Genomic DNA, 20217 nt, shown 5'->3' on the forward strand with positions numbered 1-20217 from the left:
TTACTGTCCCCCACTCTAGTTTCTAACTCTAAAACAGCAAGAGAAATTCATTTTACCCTGTGGTTTTCTTACTCTTGAACTGTCTCAGAATGTAGGATGCAGCATTTTTTGTGGCTTTTCACATCTGATGATGTCACCAAGTTCAGAGTTAGTCCTGGGTCCAGCCCTGCCCTTTGCAGGGAAGCTTAATACCAGAATTGGCCTTTTTGTTGTTATTCTATTCGTGGTTATTCTTCTTCCTTGTCAATAACCTATCTAGAAGACCTGTGTGCTGCAATCATATAACTTGCTGCCAACGTCAGCATGTGTAAAAATGTCATTGCACTTTATAGTGGCTCCTAACATGAAGCAATTCCTTAGGAGAGGGGGTGCGGTGGAAAGGCAGGCAATCTCCCTGGAGTGAGAGAGGCAACCACTGCTTGTTAACTGATCTTGTGGAAGGAGGGGAAATAAGCTGACAAAAACAATAAAAGGTCATAATGCATAATAATTTGGGCATCAACTTCTGTACAAGAAACCTTTCTAATCCAGTAAAAGACTTTAAATCCTGATCTAATACATCCATAGGGAATTCCCCACCAAATATGTCTTATTCCCTTCTTATTTGCACCCTCCCACACCCTGTCACAGACCACAGATAACATTTTTAGGCATGCTGTGAGTAAGCAAGAGGAAATGGGTCCCACTGGTAAAGCAGGCAGTTGGGGAGATGAAGTTTTTTGCTTTAAAACATCTTCTCCAGAACCTTCCTGGTTTCAGGATCAGCTTTGGCAATTCACTAGCAGATGAGCAGGGATTTTCAGGCTTTCACCGAGTTGTAAGTTGGGAAACCAAAATTGCTGAGGAAAAGAAGTTTCCAAGTCTCCCTCCCTTCCAAGCCTCCAGGTCATAGCACCTGTTCAGACCATCTCTCATTTGGCCCTTCAGAGGAAGGCACTGGCTTCAGCAGTCTCCTGCTTTCTGCAGCCTGTGCTTTAGAGGAGCCTTCTCAAGTGTGGGTGAGCATCACACTGCCCAGGAGAGCCAAACCCTGTAATGTGCTGAGAGAGCAGACTCTCTGGTCCTGGCATTTCTTTATATTCCAGCCCACAGCCATTCCCTTTCTGAGAAACCTAACCACTCTGTGTCCTTTGTTCCCTCCCTCTCAGCTCCCTGGACACATCTACTGCTATGAGATGTCTCAGCCAAGGATTTTGAGCCAAGATATGAGGGAAATGCTTTAACCAGATGTGTGCCCATGCCTGTCACTGAACTTTCAGATGCTGGTATTTAAAAAGATTGTCATCTCCCCTGCCTCCCAGCAAGGTGAGTAATGGGTGGGACAGCAGCATATCCAGAAAAACACCTCTTTTTCAAATGGAAGCAGAGGAGGTTATAATTCAGCTGCAAAAATTTGCTCCAGGCTGAAAACTTGGCAAACAAAAGCCTAGCTTAGGAGTGATTTAAAAGGAAACAACAAAATCAGGGCAGTCATTTTGGGTGGAGATGAGGGTCCAGAGCTTGAAGATCATTCTTTAGTGGGGGGGGGAAGAAGGAGCAGCTCAAGACAGAGTTGCATTTGGCTCTCAGCCCTACTATAACTAAGCCTTTCAAAGCCAGGAGAATAAACTTAATACAAGTCCAGTCACTAACCTTTTGTCAGAGGAAAGCAAGGCCCCCTGTACTCTTTAAGGCAGAGTGGATGCAGATATGATGGCGCTAGCTGAATTCTTCCTATTGCCACTTTCTAAATATGGATTTCCCTGTACCTTAAATTGTAAAAGCACATGAAGTCATTAATACTCTGTTTGCCCAAGAGGTAAAGAGGGGCAACCCTTGCTCTTCAGCATTATGACTCTCCTCAGGCCCTCTCTTCACTCTGTGCCATACCACACCTACTGCTCAGCATCTGTGCCCTGCTTCTGCCTTCAGCATTGCACAAAGCCATGCCACAACAAGCTGGAGACCTGAACAAGAGGATGACTGCTCCTAGCAGCTCTTACATGGGGCTTGTTCATGGTTCCAGGGTCACAAAGCTAAAGAAGAGGAAGAGGTGGTTGGCTGCATAGCAGCAGAGACCAGGATACCTCTAGAAGGAAGGCTTTTTCAGACCATTATCTAATGTCCACGGCATACATGGTTGGCCGTGCACTGGGCACAGGCCTTGAGAGACAAAGACAAGGCCCAGCCAGTTCCCCTGCCTTTTGTTGTCTCCAGACCCCTGGGCCCCTCCAGCCTGTGTGCCTATGCATAATTGCATTGCGGATTCCCTTTGAAGAGCTGTGACTGGGAGATTTTCCTGATGGAGCCTCCACACATCAGGTTAGGGAGGAAAATGTAATGGTGGCATTTTAGACAAACTCCTCAACCTACAGAAAAGGGCTTCACACTGGAGTGGGTTAAGCACTGGAACAGGTAGGCCAGCAAGTGTATGAAAGCCCCATCTTTGCAGATTTTCAGAACTCAATTTGATAAGGACTAGAGCTACCTGACATGGCTTTGCTAACTCTCCTTATTGCTATGCACACTTCTAAAACAGCCATTCCCTTGGCTGCCTGATGGAGTGTTTTGGCTGTACCAGGTACCAAAGAACAATAGGCTAAATGAATGATCAAAGACTCCCTCCTACTGCATGGTTTCACTCCCATGTTTGATTCCATCAGCTTAAAGTGACACAGGCAGTCATGGTATAGATGGGATGCTACTTAATTTTGCTCAGAAGAGGCCTTCTTTAAATGGCAGCACAAATTAAACCTCTCTGGTTTTGTAACAGGCTTCTTGTTTTCTCGCAAATATTTTTGTATGTGTTCACAGATCCTCCCTTCAAGCATCTAGAGGCTGTCTGAAGAACTTACTGCTCTCCAGCAGCTGACAGTGCCTTGTTTTGCTTCATATAAAAGAAATGCACTTTAATTCTGTCCTTTCTCCAGGCTTAATGAGGCAGGTAGAACCAGCCACTACAGAAACTTTTAGAAATAGATCTGTTTGTTCAGAAGCATTGGAGAAGCTTTGTGCTTTGCTTAGTACTTCTTGCAGTATTAAGAGATCTCTTACCTTTACTGCTATACTGTATGATTTGAGATCAGGTTGTTAAAGCATCACCTCTCTGAATATCTCAGCAGAGTCAACTCTACTGGGATGTTGAGGAAGGCTGTTTGAGATGCTGATGCTTTCATGTATTGCCATTTCTAGGGAAGACTGAAGCCATAGAGCATGGAATCCAGCCCTTCTTCTAGCTACCCAAGGGCAGTAAAAACATCTACAGACTGATCTTCTACAGCTGCTCTGGAGCACTGGAACTTCCAGTTGTATATGTTTTCAGGGCACGAGCCACCTCAGGAAAGCTGCTTTTCAAAAGGTATGTCATCTCTTGTTTAGACTAGAAAAACTGAAAAGGGAAAAAAAGAAAAACATTTAGCTTTGGCATCAAAACAAAGCAAGTCTTTATTTTCCCTAAGCTTCTTTAATTGTGCTTCATGCAAAAGAAAATTACACTGTAAAAATGAATGGGGATGAAGGTAAATACAAGGTACTGCATTGGAGATAAGGTTAAATCAGGGCCCAGCAGAAAGAATATGGCAGTGGAAGAAGTTTAACAAGTTCATTTTATGTGCCACTGTGTCATGCTTCCCTTTGTTGCTCAAGAATGTTGCTTCACTGGTTCCTAAGGGTGTGAAAGGGCCATGCTGCTGGAATGATGTGATCCACAGACTGCATGAACCACTATTGGGCTACCTTTCTATCTGCAAATTGTTGTTTTACTTGTATTACCGTTTTGCTGTGGACCAGGAACCGGTCTGGACTTTGTAGTCAGAGGTCTTCTGTAGTATGCCAGCTTGTAGAACTGTACTGTGCAGGGCAAAAGTGTAATGAGAGCAGGTGGGCATTCCAGTTGAATCAAGGGAAGTCAATACGCCTCTGTAGAAAGGATTCACGATGGTCAGGTGGTTTAAATGGTACCCATCTTGTGAGGAGCTCAGAAGTTTAAGTTAAATGCTCTTTAAAATAATGGAGATCCCTCTGACCTTTGCTTTCAAAGGGAGGAGGCAGGATAAGATGCTCACAGACTGTGTTGTGTGTACACATATACTGCAAAGGACAGGAGGAACCTCACACCCCTTGTCAGGAGGGGTAGAGTGCACTGTGAGTGTGTGACAAGCCCTGGCAGATACACACCTCACCACTGTGCTGTGCAGCCAGGCTAGGGCAGAGCTTACACCAAGAGCTGACAATTCTCCCTCCTGCCAGCGTTTGTACACATCCTACACTGCTATTGCATGGTCTTGTGTGAGTTCTGAGACTGGAAGAGCCAGCTGGTAGGTCTGCAATGCACTGCTAGAGATCTCTGAGCCTGTTTGCTTTCCTTCCCCTCCTCCAGTTCCCACTGCACCCCCAGTCCTGGGACAGATTCCCACTGAAAAGCAAAGAAGTAGCTACAGCAGAAGATTCCCAAGTTGCTGCCTGTGTCAACTGCTGCTGCTCCTGCAGCCTGTGGCTCGTGTGATGGCAGCAAGGATTCAGTTCAGTGATTTTTGAATCCTTCCTCTTATGGGAATAAGTCCTTTGTGTGGACACTCTTAAACCAGTTACAGTGGCCAGGAACTGATCAATGTAAATTTATAAAAGAAACAGAGGAGGAACTCTGTTTCCCTTCTCTTTTTCCGTGTTTCCTCTACCTAGAGGCACAGACAGGCCGTTCGATGACAGTGCCCAGCTGGTTGTTAGCTCAACCCTTCATGGAAAAAATAAATTAAAAAAAAGAAAAAGTGATCAGCCTCCTCCATCATTTGTTCTGCCCTTGGTGATCACAAAGTCTGTTCTGAAGCACCTCTGTGTGAGCTCCAGGTCAGTCCATTGTAACTTCCCCTTCTACCCCTTTCAGCCTAAAAGACACTTTATAGGCCTTTGCTCTACAGGACCACACTTCACATGTGAAGGACTCAGAAAAGGCAAGGTAGGACTCCTGTAACAGCTGTAACTCAGATGGTTTTGCACACATATTATTTTTAGTTAATATAGATGGTGTTAACATTAATGCCTTAACCCTTGAGGAAGCTAGCTAATTTCCAGGTCGATATGGCCAGGGAGCTGGCTAATTTCCCATGTCTTGGGGAGAGAGCCAAGAAGTGCAATGCCAGGGTGTTTCTGGCTGCTGGTGTTCCTGAGTGGACCACATCCGGGTCTGCACTTCATCCTGGGTTTCCAGCCACTGTCTGCCGCCCCACCACTCTCTGTGTGCACCGTGGGCTAAAGTGTCTTCAACAGCAGGGCTACCATTACCAAGCTGCAGCTGCGTGTTGTGATACTGTCACCCAAAATGCCTAGAAGGGGACAAACTGGCAGCTTATTAACCGAGCTGTACAAGGCTGGCGGCTTACAAACAACAGCCACCTTGGTCTAGGAGTTCAGTGTGAGTAAGATGTAGCAAAACAGTGACACCATCACCCATACACCCGCTGTTGTTACTGAAATATGGGTCTAACCAGGAAAAGGCTGTGGCAAGCAGGCAGGAGAGGAAAAGGGAGGGGGGATTTCAAACACCACAGCCCAGAGAAAGAAAACCCTGCGTTCGTGCTTACGTCAGTAGCCTGTCTGTGTGCTGACCCCAGGCTCACCTGAGCCTTGGCAAAGCTCCCCTTTGTTCTGTGTTGGCGTTCAGAATCCAGAGTTATCCCACCACCACTTTGTGACCCATTCCACCTAGACAGCCTGCCCATGATTGCTTCATAAAGCAAGACCAGGAATCAAAACCAGGGCATGTTTCCTGAGCAGAGATGGAAAACAGCTGTGCTGGAAAAAAGGAGGGGTTTTCTGGCTGAGCAGTGGAAAATACAGATCAAGGCCTGGTTGTGCAATCTTCTCTGGCTGGCCTTTGGCTGCTATTGTGGCAAGGGGACCAGCTGGACTTGGCAGGAGGCTGCTGCCCGGTGATGGGGATAACGAGAGCCTCTGGTGACAAGGCTAGAAACCCAGAGTTTAGTTCTGCACGTTTTACAGATGCTTGGGAGGCTGATAACTGGCATCTGGTGATGCTGCCCTCACCACTGTCCTGCAGTCAGATCTGTTTGGCCAGTCCCAGCTGGTGTTTGAATGGCTGGGCATGTTACTGCAAAGGCACAGAGCTCTGTAGGGCTACAGAGAAGCATCTACCCAGGTGTGAAGCTCAGTTCTGCCTAGTGCTCATAAAGTGCTCCCTGCACAGCCAGAGCCAGGGGATGTGGTTATGTCGTCTGGCCAGGTTCCTGCATCTGAATCCCCAGTGCCTGCCTGGGGACTGTGAAGGGAGGCTGACCAAAAGATCTTACAGCTAGAATCTGCTCTGCCACTGCTGTCCTCTGAAATCAAGGGAAAGCTATGTCCTGATTTTACTAGCCTAAAATGCTGCTTGCTTCAAGCATGGCTTCTGGAAGAGTTCTTGATTTTTATCAAATTCAAAATCTCTAACGAAAAGTAAAGGAACCGGCTGAGTCTGGATCCAGAGGCAAGGGGTGTGGGATTCTGTCTGGTTTTTTAAAACTAATTATTGTGTACAAGAAGGAGAGAATTGTGTACAAGAGCAGAGAGGGAAAATTAGGCCTTTGCTTCAGAGCCAAATTATCAAAAAAATTACCCTCGTCTGCTGAGAGAGCCCTGCAACCTCTCCTCTCCTCACTAAAAACTAAGGGGCAAAATGTGAGAAGGCAGAAGCAAAGGAAGTAGGCAGGACCATGAATCACCTCCTGGGCTGATACATGCCAGCTACATTGGCCTCTCTTCTTAGCACCTGGAACAGCAGAAGACAGTATGATGAATGTTTTTCACTCTGCAGTGTTGGAGCTATGGATGTGCTGTAACTGCAGGGAGATTGTGCTTTCTTACAGCTGGCTCAGCTACTGAGCTGAAACATATGGATCCAAACCTTGCTCTGCAGCAGCTTCCAACCAGTGTTCATCACTAAGACAGCACAACTACAGGGGAAAAAAGCAAACCCAAAATTGATCACTGCTACCAAGCGATGAAGGGAAGGAAAGAAGGAAGATGTGATATGGCGACCTGTAGTGGGGAAGAAATGGCAGAATTAGGCAAGAGCAGTGCCCAGAGGAGATGCAGAGGGAAGCAATTTTGGTCCAAATAGCAAACTTTGGAGTATTTATAGTTCTGAGTTGGGAGCTGAACAAAATAAACACACCCCTTGGAAGGAGTGAGGGACTTAAGGTTCTACTGAGAGCAGCCTATCTCTCCTGTAGGAGATCCAGTTTGATTCTCGAGATGCAGCTTACAGGGGGCTGCAGGACCTGGCTCCCACGGCACAAGAAAAGAACAAGACAAAGAACAATGCATTTTGCTGTGGCAAGTGCACCTGCTTTAGCTATTACTGATTTAAGCCAGGTCACACTAAACTTGGTACAACAGCAGGCTTTGCACAAGTGCACACAAAATCAATTTGCTGAAACCTGGACAACTTTGTAAGATATCCAGACAAACAAAACCCAGATAGATACCCAAAATTAATAGTTGGTTACTGCTTCAGCATTCTTAGGCCTTTTGAAAATGTAGCATTACTTGCAGATGAAGTCTCCAGTGCTTCAGTTTATGCTCAGTACAAAACAGGATGAAGGCATATTTTAGAAGTAATTTGCAAAGTGACATGCTAGTCTTTTGGCTTTCACTGACTTGAAATAATTCTTTATTAAAAAATTGTCCTTCCTTTTTAACTTCTTAATGTGGCATCAGTCATGGTCATTCTTATGAAACAAACATTCTCCATCTGCATCTACTCAGCAGAGTCCAAATGGGACCTCAACAGTGGCTCAAACAAAATTTCATTTAAAAAAAAATTGTTCCCATGGAAAAGTTCCAATTTTGGTGAAATATTTCCTGCAAGAAAACAAAAACCAAACCTATCATTCAAAGGTTTGACCCAATGTCTGCTCTTCAAGAGGAAGAAGGGTAGTGGAGAGGAAGCAAGCGAGTGTGGGTTTGGGAGAAAAGAAGTCCTACCAATAAATGGGGGTAATGAAAGCAGAGGGAAGAAAGTACAAATTCCCAGGCATTCCAGACGTATCTGGTATCCTTTACATCCTGCACTCTGCTCTTCAGTTTTACATATTTCAGTGTTCCACCACAGAGGCAGCTGCATTTCAGTTGGGAGTTGCTATGTGAAGAGTTTTGTATAGTTGTTACAGGATCTTATGAGATGAAAAGGAGCTGACCACGGCAAAGAAAGTAAAATAGAACATGCAATCTTTTAACTATGCTGGAAACCACTTATGCCACAGAGAAATGGGTGCCAGGAAGCAAAAACTTCCAGAAGAAATTAGAAATAAAAGGGGAAAAAATAGGAAAAGTCACTGGTAGCTGGGAAAAGAGTGCAGGCTCATTACCACATCCGAGAAAAACAGCCTCTGGTTTTCTGTAGCTCTTCATCTGTTTTTCTGTTCATTTTTGTCCTTCTCTTTAACCTTGCTGGGTAAAACACATCTCCAAGGACAAAGAAAAATGATTTTCTTGCCAGTGCTGCTGACTTTGCAACCTGTCAGAAAACTGACTAAACTTGAAGCTCCTTCATTCAGTCACTTTAAAATATAGTCAGCATTGTGTTTAAAGAAAAAAATGAACCATATGAATTCAACACCAGGGTTATACTGCTGCATATTACAGCATTCTACCAGGCTCTGGGAGAAACGGCACAACTGAGGTGATGAGTAGTGTTACAAAGAAAGTGCTGCAAAATACTAAGCTTGGCTCTTGCAGTATAGTGAAGATGCTTCATTTGTTTCAATTAAATAGGTATTTTATTAAAGAATTCTTAGATCCAAAAAACTGGCCTGGGAACCAGAAAAAATACCATTTAGAACCAGGCTCAGGAAATGTGAATTAATTTTGCTAGGGTCACACTTAACCTTCCCAAGGAAAAATGTCCGAATTTTAACATTGGAGGAGTTGAAATCTACAGTGGGTGCTTTTGTCATCAATTACATTCATCTTCCCTGGAAGCATTTACCCTTTTTACCTGCACCGTAGGTGGGTGGAGAACTGTAATTTCTTTTAGGAAACTTTTCTGCCTCAGATTCCTCGCTGCTCCTCAGAGTTACACTTAGAGCCCAAACAGACTGGAGGGATTTATGGATTGGCAGGTCCACCTATCATCAACTGTCTCTGACAAACACTGCTTTCAAACTGTGGTTAGGACAAAGCAGGGGTAGCTTTTCAAAATCAGCCTCATCTTGCTCAGGTGACAACAAAAGAAGTGAAATTATGATTGGTCTATTGTCCATTGCCTGCGTGGTTACTGTATCCCTGCCTGGCCCATGCAATTCATCCTTTCTTATATTCTAACAAGTGTCAGATTTTGGTTTATGACCCAAGTGCAGAGATGCATAAAATGTGAGGTTGTGAGTGCCTTTTTTAGGCTGTGTATGTGGGGGAGTCTCTTTGTGAAGTAGCTGGTTCAGATCCCTGGGCAAGAATAAATGAAGAGAAAACATGGAGAGTCAGCTATAGGAACAAGGTGAACTCTAGAGCAAGAGATGTAATTTTTCAATCAAGCTTTTAATGAAAAGATCATAAAATAACAGTTTCTCATCACTGTACATTAAGACTGCAAATTTCTGAATGCTGAGATCATATTATAATTTCTGTATCTTTTTATATGACACTTGAGTTGAAGCCACAACTATGTGTGGCTCTGACCTGAATTCAAGCTCTTGAAGGAAATGAACAGAACATTGCAGCAGGAATGTCGGCCTTTCCCTTGACCTCTCCTCCTTTCCCCCTCCCCAGGAAACATCCAGGGCTTCCAGACTGACTGATAGTTAAGGCTTAAAATGAAAAAAAAACAAAAAACAAAAAACAAAAGGGGTGATACAACATCCTTTTTTCAGTTGTATTTAACATATTAAAATAAAATGGGGAAAAATATCCAGCCAGCCAGAACAAGATCCTCTCCTCATAGAAAAGTTATCCCCAGCCAGTCAAAAGTCCTGTGGAAGGTTAGAGGAACAGCTGTGCTGGAAGTGCTTCAATTGGTAACTTGTGACAGAGAAAGTTTGAACCAGCCCCACTCCTCAGGGAAAGCAGTGCTATGAAGTGGGTCCCTAACTGCCAACAGATGCCACATCAAGTGTGGTGGTTTAGACCTGCCCCACCACATGCCACAGGGGCTGCTCTGTTCCAGAAACACCGACCCCCTGATCCGTGTGTTCAACACTGGCCTTTAAAATGCTTAGGAAATTAGGGAAGCAAGGAAAGAAGATGGTGGCAATAGGAGACAATGGAACAAAAATGCATTTCTAGCTCTAAACTTACGTTTCAGGATCTTTAGGTTGTTAGTTAAAACAAGGAAAGCAGAATAAACAGCAGTTTTGATGTGGCAGAAAGATGAACCAGGGCTGAAACAAAGGAGTCTTCCTGACTTGGAGGACCAGCTAGGAACCTTACAGCAGAGCTGGAACTGCCTCACAAGAGTTCCCAAATCTTTTCCTCTTGCAAGGAAAGAAGCAAATTTAGCGATTATAACAGGAAATCATCAAAGGTAAAATTCCTTACCCTATTCTGAAAAAATGCAAAATACGAGGAGTGGAAAGAGCTGAGAAACAGCTTTTCCTTTTGCCTGCTTGTCTCCTGCACTAAAATTGGGACCATAAACTATCATGGGACTTAAAACATTGCAAAAGGTTACTTTCGGCTACTGAAAGCAACCCCTAAATTTTCTTTTTCAAGAATATGGCCAATTCTGGACTGCAAGAATAAGCTTATAGAAAGAAAGGATTTTACAGTAAATGGAGAGACTTTACTGATGTTGAGCAAATAATTATTTAAACAAAAACTAAAAAAAAATGCCAAAAGTCTCTTTAATTATTCCAGAATTACAGCTCAGAGTTCATTTAGATTTTAAATTCTTAGTTAAACAAATGTTTATCCAAACGTGCCATCTCAATGATGAGCATTTCTGCTGTCTGGGGACAGTTCAATGTTTGCTACCTAGAGCCTCTTAAACCCACTTAAAGCGTAGGGAGGTTTTGTCTCTTTGTTTCTTTATTTGCTTTTCCCTTAACTCCAGCACTGCCGATTGGAAAGGTTTCAGAATTTGGCAAATATCCAGAAATCAGCAAACATCCTTTCTTCATGCTGATTTGTAAGGCTGTAGTAGGTGCTGACTCCACCAATACAGGAACAAGAAGCTTTGTAAAGCACAGCTTTTCCCAGGTGCTCGAGCCCCGTGCTGTGGGGAACCTGATGCTTCAGTATCGTTTGCAAGGCCCATCATGATATGGCACAGAGGCTGTTGGGTTTGGCACAGAGCTTCCTCTGCCCATCCTAGGCCTCGACTCCCCACTTTTGAGATCCTTATTGCTACCACAGTAAACAGTAAGTGAGTGATGCGGGGGACTTTAAAAAGGAGCTACATCCTGTCCTTCAGGCAGGACAACAGACTTGTCTCAAGTCACAAGCTGCAATCGGAAGCACACAACTATTCCTCAAGTGACTTCTACCTTCTCTGGATTTTGCCAGCAGTCACCTCAGATTTAATGTTGTTTCACTTAAGTGCACTGGATGTTTCTCTGGTCAAGACCCATACTCCTGCTTTTCAGAACTGAAGCAACATGGTAAAATACTGCTAACCCAGACTTTGAACCTGCACTGCTTAAAAACAATGCTTTCCACACACAAGAGAGAGAGGAAAACAAAAACAAAAACCAAAACAGGAATCTTAAAAGAGTGACACTGTAAATTGAAACATTTAAATACAGCAAAACATAAATTCCTCTTCTATGCAAAGCTACAAAAGTCCAGTCTTTGTATTGTCTTCACAGGTTATGGTTTATGGCTATGCTGAGAGTCTCTGAGATTCCTTTTTTCTTTTTTTTTCTTTTTTTTTAATATATTTTTTTCATTTTTTTGAAATCCTGTAGAGAAGACCCTGCGGACACATCTTTGTGTTTGCAACTTTCTGAATTACATTGCAAAACTGTGCATACAGAATCTGAGAAATAAATACATTCATTACTGCACATACATATTGATACAAAAACAACACTGTCAAATAGTGTTTGCACCATCTTTGTTAGATATTAAGACCAGGCAAAATTAATATTTCATTTTCCATCAGCCCCCCCTCAAATGTTTGAGGTGGCTTTGGTGTAGAAAATAAAAGCTACAAAGGGTCAAGACTAATGACGGGGAGCTTTCTTAAACCTTCTTATTTTTGGCTTTAGCGGTATTTTAGCAAACCATCTTCACTGGTCATCTTTAAACTGTTCTACCATGCAGATCGGCTTAGGTTTCCACCTAGGCTGCCTATAGGAGTTTTGTTTGGGCTCTGCACAGGACTGTAAGGTCTGGAGTGAATCAATCCAGCAGTTTCATTATGGGGCTCAGAGGGCCCGGAGAGCACAGCTCCAGCCCCAGCTCAGCACAGGGGGCGGCCGCTCGCTGCCCCAGCCAGGGCCGGGAGTGGCTGTGCTCTGCCGCGGCAGCGGCCACAAAGCCTCACAGAAGCTGCGTGTCAATAGCTCTTTGGTGTCTTCTGTGATCTTTGTGGCTCCTGCTAACACCCCCAAGTGCACAGAGCTGGGCCTTTGGGGTTTTTTTGCCAGGAATTTGTTTTTTGGAAGTTTTGCAGTAAAGGACTGGAGAACAGCCCAGCTCCCCATGGCTAAAGTTAAGGAGAGGTGCTGGGTACAGCAGCTCCCAGCATCTTCCAACATCCTTTTCTATCCCTAGAGCTTCTTGCATCTCCCTTTGCCCGCTTGGTTCCCTCAGACTCGTCTGAGGAAGAGGGAGGCTGCAATGCCTCTACAATAGTGCTTGGGTCTCACTCCCAGCAACATCTCTCATGGATTGAAGAAAAAAAACTTCTACATGCCATATTTCTAATTGCCCACCCTCTCCCCACCCTCCCCGAGCAGTGCTGGAATGCAGGCTGGGACACAGATCCCCCTCCCAAGCTGGGGAACACTGCGTAGCCTTCAGAGACAAACCAATGGAAAAAGCAAAGATTAATTTTGACTGGCCCCTAGATCTGTTGAGGTCTGAAACTGTAAAAGTTTATGTAAACAATGAGATAAATATATTAGTACTTTTCTGAGCCAAGTGAGGTTCCATACTCATTCAAATGTGCTTTGGTTTAAAAAATAGTTTTGTGAATTTGGGTATGAGCTTCTTTATTCTTTTATACAACTTTTGCTATTTTATCTTTTTTTTCCTGTTATTCCGAAAACATTCTGGAACTGACTAAAGCATATACTTAAGCTGCCTGGCCTCTTTTTTTTTTTTCTTTTTTTTTCTTTTTTTTTTTTTTTTTGTTTCCTTTTAAATTGTTTTATTCCTCTTGAGGCTCTTTGTGTATTAAAAAAAAAAAATCAAAATAAAATAAAAAAACAAAAATGCAACTCCCTCCCCCCCACCCTAAAACTCTTAAAATCTTAAATATGAAACTAGTGTTTTGCTTTCTCATTAAAATACAGAAAAATGTTTGATACAATACTATGTCGTACAAATGCAGTTGAGTGTTTAGGCCCCAAGCAGGCCTGAAACAGTCCCTGAAGTTTTGAGTATTATTAGTTATTAATTATTACTGTCACAATTTGGAAAATGTTGTTTATACTCAATCTATGGAACACAACTTTACACAGCTATTTGAAAAAAAGAACATAATTTCCTTTTGTACAATACTCTTGCTGTACACAGACTTTATGTCGTACTGTTTAAGTGCTGGGGAGGGGATAAAAAAAAAAAAAAAAAAAAAAAAAAAAAAAAAAAAAAGATGCTCCAAAAAATAATTTTTTAAAAATAGCATTGGGTCCTAAAAGTTCAACGTAATTCTCAAGGCTTAAGAAGCAAATGAAGAGGGGGCCTGGGGTGGGGGGCGAGAAGCTACATCACCCACACTCGTGTAAAAATGGAATTAAAAGAGGGGGAGCAGGGGTTTGCCTGCTGGGGAGCTCCGTGCTGGTGCTGCCTCGTGCATTGGGGCCGCTCCCCGGCTCGGCCCCCTCGGTGCCAGCGAGAGCTGCTGTCCCAAGGTGGCTTCTGGCAGCTCCCGCCCACGTCCCCAGCGCCACTGCAGGGCAGAGGGAATGGGGCAGACCCGCATCCAACCCCCGCAGCACGGACAGGGCTCATCCCTGGCCGGAGCCCTCGCTAAGGGAGCTAAACCCTGCTTTGGAGGTGGGTCCTTGGCCGGGGGGCTCCAAGGGGAGCCGGAGCGGGGTCAGCTCAGCCTCGGGTGGCTGGAGGGGAGGTAAAGGCGGGGTGAAAGTGCCGAGGAACTCATCTTGCACAGCTGTCCCTGGGCTCTGCTCAAATTCGCTCTGAGAACATGGTGGATGGCACGGCCTTCCCTGTCCTCCCCAAAGACTATTTTGGGGACATTCTCAGGGGGAGTTGACAAGGAATCAAGGAGAAAACAAGTCAATATATATTCAAAACTGTGGAAGTGCTAAAGACGCTAAAAGCCCACTTAACCCCCGAAAAGAAAACAGCGCGTCTCAGCACAATGAGACAAAACCTAAAGTCCATGCACCCCTCTCGCGCTCCAAGGCTCGCAGGCGTCCGGGAGCAAGCGGACAATGGCACTGGGAGAAGCACACGGGAGCGGCTGGAGAGGGGCGAGTGTTCCCTGTAACGTGACACCAGGCCAAGGCTCAGCGCCTTTGGGTTGTCTATTGCTTGGAGCCTGGATTCCAGTTTCCTCAGTTCATTCAATTGACCCAAAAACTTCTCATGGACTAATCTTCCTTAAAAAAACAAAAACAAAAACAAAAAAATAGAAAATGAAGCTTATATTTCTTTGTTTTAGTCAAACATGCTCACTTTTTTCTTTTTTGGTCAAAACTTTAAAAAATTGTTTGTTTTTTTTTAAAAAAAAGACAAAACGTGAGGTTTGGTAAAACTTACGTGTAGAGACTATACTGGTTTGAGTGAAAAAGAAAAATAAAAACGAAACACCAAAAACCAACAAATGAAAAAATGCAAGTGTAAACCTTAGTCATTTCAGAAGGGATGATTCTACTGGCTGTGAATTTTTACCACCACAGTCACGGGAGGCTTGAAATAAGCCATAGCTTTCCACAAGGTCACGCCAACAAAGTCAAGGGGGCCAAGAATCGGTGGGCAAAGTTCTCTGTCTTCTCTCCTAAACCAATAGCAGCTGTTGGCTGTGATGTCTTATGCAGATGTTGCAAGAACATTTTGTTTCTTTTTCTTTTTTTTTTTTTTTTTTGTGTGCGTGTGTTAAATTGTCTAAAAGGGAGGATATGAAACACTTTGGTTTGCTTTCTCCTCCTCTCCCCCACCTTATTGCACTCTGGATTCTAGTAAATTATAGGCTGCTATGCCCTCACCCTCTGTCCTGCCAGGTGTTTACAGACTGACCCAGATGTGCTGGGGAAGTGGAAGATGAGGGGGACATTTTCCCCTCCCCATAGTATCCAGACTCAATAAACAAAGCTGGAAAGGGCCCAAAAAGCTCAGAGAAGTTTTCTGCTTTTATCTAAAAGTGACTACAGACAGCCAAGAGACTGCGAATTGAGCCAGTCCAAGCAGCCAGCACAGCCTCTAGCTCAGTGTATTTTTTGCTTTGTCTTTGGCCAAGCTTTGCTTTAACATTTCTCTAGTTGACTTTTGATGGAAGGACGGGGTGGTAAAAATCCATTAACTTTAATTTAGCTTCTACTTTTATACATTTAATTACTTACAATAAAAGAAAAAAAATGCCTAATCTTTCACTAACCATCTTATTGTTCTCATGAATTCAAGAGGTAGCAAAGGTAACAAGTCTGTCCACACAGACTTGCTCTTTAGTGAGGGAGGAAAGCTAAAAACATACACACACACAAAAAATAAAATAAAAAAATAATAAAAAAGTACCTATGGAACTTGTAGCAAGTCCAGCCTACATCAAACCCCCTCCCCACCCACCCACCCTAGAATTAACCTCAGACCTTCCAGTTCAAACATTCACATAAACGTTACAATGGTTTTTCCTTTAATAAAACAAGTACCTCTAAGCAAAGAATATTCATACGAAACTACTAGAAAAGTAAAGACGACCCCCTGCTCACTGAAAGAAATTCCCAGGGCATCCAGTCCCTGTTCAGTCATGGGTAAGGCAAAAGAGGTTTGCGTGTTTTATGGGAGAAGGTGGCACGTGGTTATGTGTGCCAAGGATAAAGACCAAAACCAAAATGGGGAGGGATGGTAAGGGAGACTTTGCCTTTTCTTTAAGTGAAGTACTGGGGCTGGTGCAGCCCTGGGAGCTGCTCCCCCCACCATCGCCACCCCAAGGGACGGGGATGGGCTCCACTACTGCCGTGGCTTTCCCACAGTCTCTGGAGAGGCTGCCAACCCTGTGAGATGGTCCACAGACACAGCTTCTGCACTTGAGAATGCTATTATTTCACAGCTACTTAGGCCACTGAAAAGGTTTACTCTATTTTCTTTTTAATGGCAAGAAATACCCCTGCTGAGTTTGGTTTTAAGAGAGGAGGTGAGTACAGTGACAGGAACACAGAAAGAGGCAGAGAAGGGGGAGCCAGCAGAGGCTGAAAGTTCCCCAAGGTACCCCTACCTGCTGCAGATAAGAAATATGGCAATGAAGTCGATGTGTGCAAAAAGAAGAGGCATTTCTTGCCAGGTCATCAAAATTTGAAGGGAGACTGGGACTAAATGCATCAGCTTGGCTGTGGACCTTTCTTTTTTTAAAAAAAGGAAAAAAAAGGAACTTTTTTTTTTAAATGTTAAAGCTACATTTGTTTAGGCCTCTCATGACTGAACAGAGTATGGGGAGTTGCCCCCTTTTTTGTTTGTTTTTTTTTTTCTTTTTTCCTTTTTTTTTTAAGCAGCAAGTCTACAGAAAGGTAAATCACTGCGGATGGGCTTGAAGCTCATTCTGGAGTCTTTGGCTTATGTGGGAGAGGTATGCATTCGCAGGTGGCTGATCAGATTGCGCTGCTGGGTGAATTTCCCACCACACAGTTGACATTCGTAAGGTTTTTCTCCTGAGTGGACACGCATATGCTCTGTTAGTCGGTACTGCCGGGTAAAGCGCATCCCACATTCCTCGCAAGCAAAGGGCTTGAGCCCCAAGTGGCTGCGCATGTGCCGTGTCATGGTGCCCCGCTGTGTGAACATCTTGCCGCAGATGTTGCAAGGGAAGGGCCGCGTCAGCCAGTGAGTCTTCTCGTGCTGCCGCAGCGTGGCTGGATCCTTGTAGCTCTTCTCACACACGGAACACTTGAAGGGCCGGGACTCCGCAGCGTAGGACTGATTGGGGTTGGACAAATCCTCGGCTTCATCCTTGCTGCCGTATGTGCCTTCCTCCTTGATGTAAAGGTCTTCCTCAGTGTGCGTTTCCACATGGGCATTGAGCTGCTCAGAGCTCGGGAAGCCTTTGCCACAGGGGATACAGACATACAGGTTGTCACCATAGGCCACTGGCTCAAATCCCTCCTGCCGGTAGACATAGTTGGCACTGGTATGGCCGCCACTCTCACTCTCGCTCTGGCCGCTGTCATCACTGTTCTCCTTACCGTTTTCCACCTCTTCCTTACATGGGTAGGGCAGGTCTGCCCCATAGGCCCCAGCCAGACTCCTCTCCACAGACTTGGACAAGGGCCCCAGCAGGATACCATTGGGCAGCCCTTCACCCTCGTCCCTGTCTTTGCCCCCTTCCTTTCGGTCAAAGGCGTTGTCTTTCTTGATCCACTCCTTCTTGCGGGACGAGTGCCGGAGGCCCTTGCGCTGGCTGCTCTCTGTCAGTGAGTGGTGGCACTCCTCGCTCAGATCCATCTCCATGGGGTCGCTGCTGTCGGCCATGCTGTGGGGGGCTCCGACACCAGACTCGTCAAACGATGAGGCACTGTTGGCTGCAGGGGCTGAGGCAGATTGGGGAGAGCCGTGCTGGCTTTCGCTGTGCTGCGTGTCATCGTGGGAGGCTGTGACAGGGAGCGAGGGGCTTTTTTTGGACAGGTCGAGGCCTAGCTCCTGGTCACCAGTGCTCCCATTTGCACTGCTGCCCCCACCGCCGTTCTTGCTAGCTCCCCTGCTTAAGGAGTGACAGTTCTCTTGGTTGGAGCTGCTAATGAAGACCTCGTCATCAGAGAGCTTTCCCTTTGACAGCTCCTTTGAGTGTGAGCCCTTCAACCCCTCATTTGACCCTGAATAGCGAGCTTGGATGACTGAAGCAGTGGAAAGTCTCTGACTTCTGGCAGATCTCCCAACACCAAGGCCACCAGCCTTGCTAGCAAAGGACTTGCCGTTCCGCTTCAGCTTCTTTCTGCAGAGAGCTGCCAGGTCGTGCAGTTGGAGGTAGCTTGCTGCGGTGAGGAGAGCATTAAAGTTCTGTTCACCAGGCTGGTCAGTCGTTAAGAGCTTACCAGTATAAATAAAGTCCAAGATCTGCCGGAACACAGTGGGGTTCACCATGTCCGTGTCTAAGTTTATCAGGTTGTCATGCAGGACAAGGGATTTGAAATACATGCTGCTGGCTGCCAGGATGTTCTTATGGGCACGAAACAGGGCATTTTCTACCACAATGATCACATCACAGAGGAAACCTTTGGCTCGTTGCTGGTTCAGCTGCAGTAGCAGTTGTTTGGCATGATTTGGCAGTTCCATCTCCACCTTCTCTTCCTCTCGCTTTCACCTTACCACCTGCAAAACAGGAGAATGAGAGGTGTGAGCTTGCTGTTTCCACTAGAACAGGTTACATTTAATAGACTGGTTTAACACAGTGCAGTCTATGTTAGGCTTGACACTGACTAGGGAGATCTGAGTACATTGAGCCCTGCAAGCTGTGATCCTGCAGGGAATACAGAAAGAAATATTTCTCATGTTAAGACTTGATTCGAGTCTTTCAAAAATCAGATTTGTAATTATCTTTTTACAAAAGCAATCGTCTTTGGCTGGAATCACTATTCAAAAGATACCAGCATGAAAACAATAGTTAGGTACAGGGGAAAGCTGTTCTCTCCTGACATAGATTTCAAGGGAGGATGAGAAGTGAGAAAAAGAGGAAGAAAAGAGAAGCATCTACTTCACTGTCATTTGCATATCTGAGCATGTAAAATAATTAGCATAAGCTGCAGCTTCCCTGCTTTAGCATGTAGTGTGTTTCTCGGCTGTTACATGTTGAAATCGTGTAACTCCCAGCTGCTCTGGGGTTGAGAAAATGACATGTAGCAACTAAATCCACTGAAGATGGAATTAATCACACTGAGGTGTGAATGGGAAACCTCCTTAAGAGTATGAAAAGCTGCTTTAAAAACCACTCCCCTGGCAATGTCCGTATCCCAGTCCATTGACATGAAGGGTTAGAATCAACCCTCAACTGGCTGAAATTCAGGATGCTGAGCTAGCTAAATGTCACCAAATGTCTTCACAAATCTGAAACAGTTTTCTCAAGTTAATTTTGTTCTGTCTTTAACTTTGAAAGAATTTTGTTTAAACTAATGGAGTCAAGTAACATATCTCAAGTCACAGTCTATCCTGAAATACTGTAAAGAAAGGAAAATTGTGGTTACCTCCATATAAAATTCATGCATTTCATAAACAGTGGTCATGATGTATTTTAGTTTAGATGTTTATATTTGCCTTCCCAGTAGTATGGACTGTAGGAAACACCCAGTTTGAGATATGTCAGAACTAACTGCAGTTGCATGTTTGGTAGATATTACAATCCATAAAAACCAAAATTTAAATCTGAGGCTGCATTCAGGAATCCAAGGTTAATTTTAATTTATTTTTCCTTGTTGGTTTTTCTTTTTGTGTGTGTTTGTTTGAAAGTGCCAACTACTATTTGCATTTATCTGTTAAAGCTGATTTAAAATAGTTTCTGAGGTACAAGAGTAGGAATTAAGTACTAAATTTACAATAACCCCCATTTAGCCTTCTACTTCCTTTCTTCCTTTCCCAGTTTATCATATTACTGAAACATTTCTCTTATCAAAGGAGAAGCAAGCCATAAATACAGAGAAATGAAGAGCTTAAGTCTTCTCTTAAAATCTTAATTGAGTAATTTTTTTGTTTGTGAGTCCCGCTACCACACTGTGTCCCATCAGAGTTCAAATGATGAAGCATTAGACTGCATTATCTTCCCTCTGTGCCACATACAGGTACACAACAAAAAGAAATAAGGAATGATGCTGCTAGTATTAAAAATTGCTTCCCTCAAACCAGATTCCTACTACTTGGTGATAAAGATGTCATTTGGCAGAAAGGTGGTAATTTACATCATCCATTTCTGCACAACAGGAA

The 20217-nt window shown here is 44.2% G+C and overlaps 1 protein-coding gene and 1 long non-coding RNA gene across 3 annotated transcripts in view; one reads left to right on the forward strand and one right to left on the reverse strand.

Moving 5' to 3' along the window:
• The first annotated feature begins 1138 nt into the window (after nt 1-1138).
• On the forward strand, nt 1139-9407 carry LOC116452939. 2 transcript variants are annotated; one of them, XR_004243632.1, is made up of 3 exons: nt 1139-1305; nt 3172-3337; nt 6840-9407. It is a non-coding gene; the product is annotated as an uncharacterized LOC116452939 (long non-coding RNA). The 2 variants fall into 2 exon arrangements; XR_004243633.1 differs by lacking the exon at nt 6840-9407 and adding an exon at nt 4358-4887.
• Nucleotides 9408-12564: 3157 nt separating this feature from the next.
• The window catches only part of HIC2 (HIC ZBTB transcriptional repressor 2), a 52551-nt gene continuing 44898 nt past the window's right edge, over nt 12565-20217 (reverse strand). Inside the window, exon 5 of the mRNA XM_032127870.1 lies at nt 12565-18615. Coding sequence (XP_031983761.1) covers nt 16867-18579 — 1713 coding nt within the window. The 5' untranslated portion in view covers nt 18580-18615 and the 3' untranslated portion in view covers nt 12565-16866. The remainder of the gene's footprint in view (nt 18616-20217) is intronic.

Source organism: Corvus moneduloides, chromosome 18 (assembly GCF_009650955.1).
Source record: "Corvus moneduloides isolate bCorMon1 chromosome 18, bCorMon1.pri, whole genome shotgun sequence".
In the NCBI taxonomy this organism is placed as follows: Eukaryota; Metazoa; Chordata; class Aves; order Passeriformes; family Corvidae; genus Corvus; species Corvus moneduloides.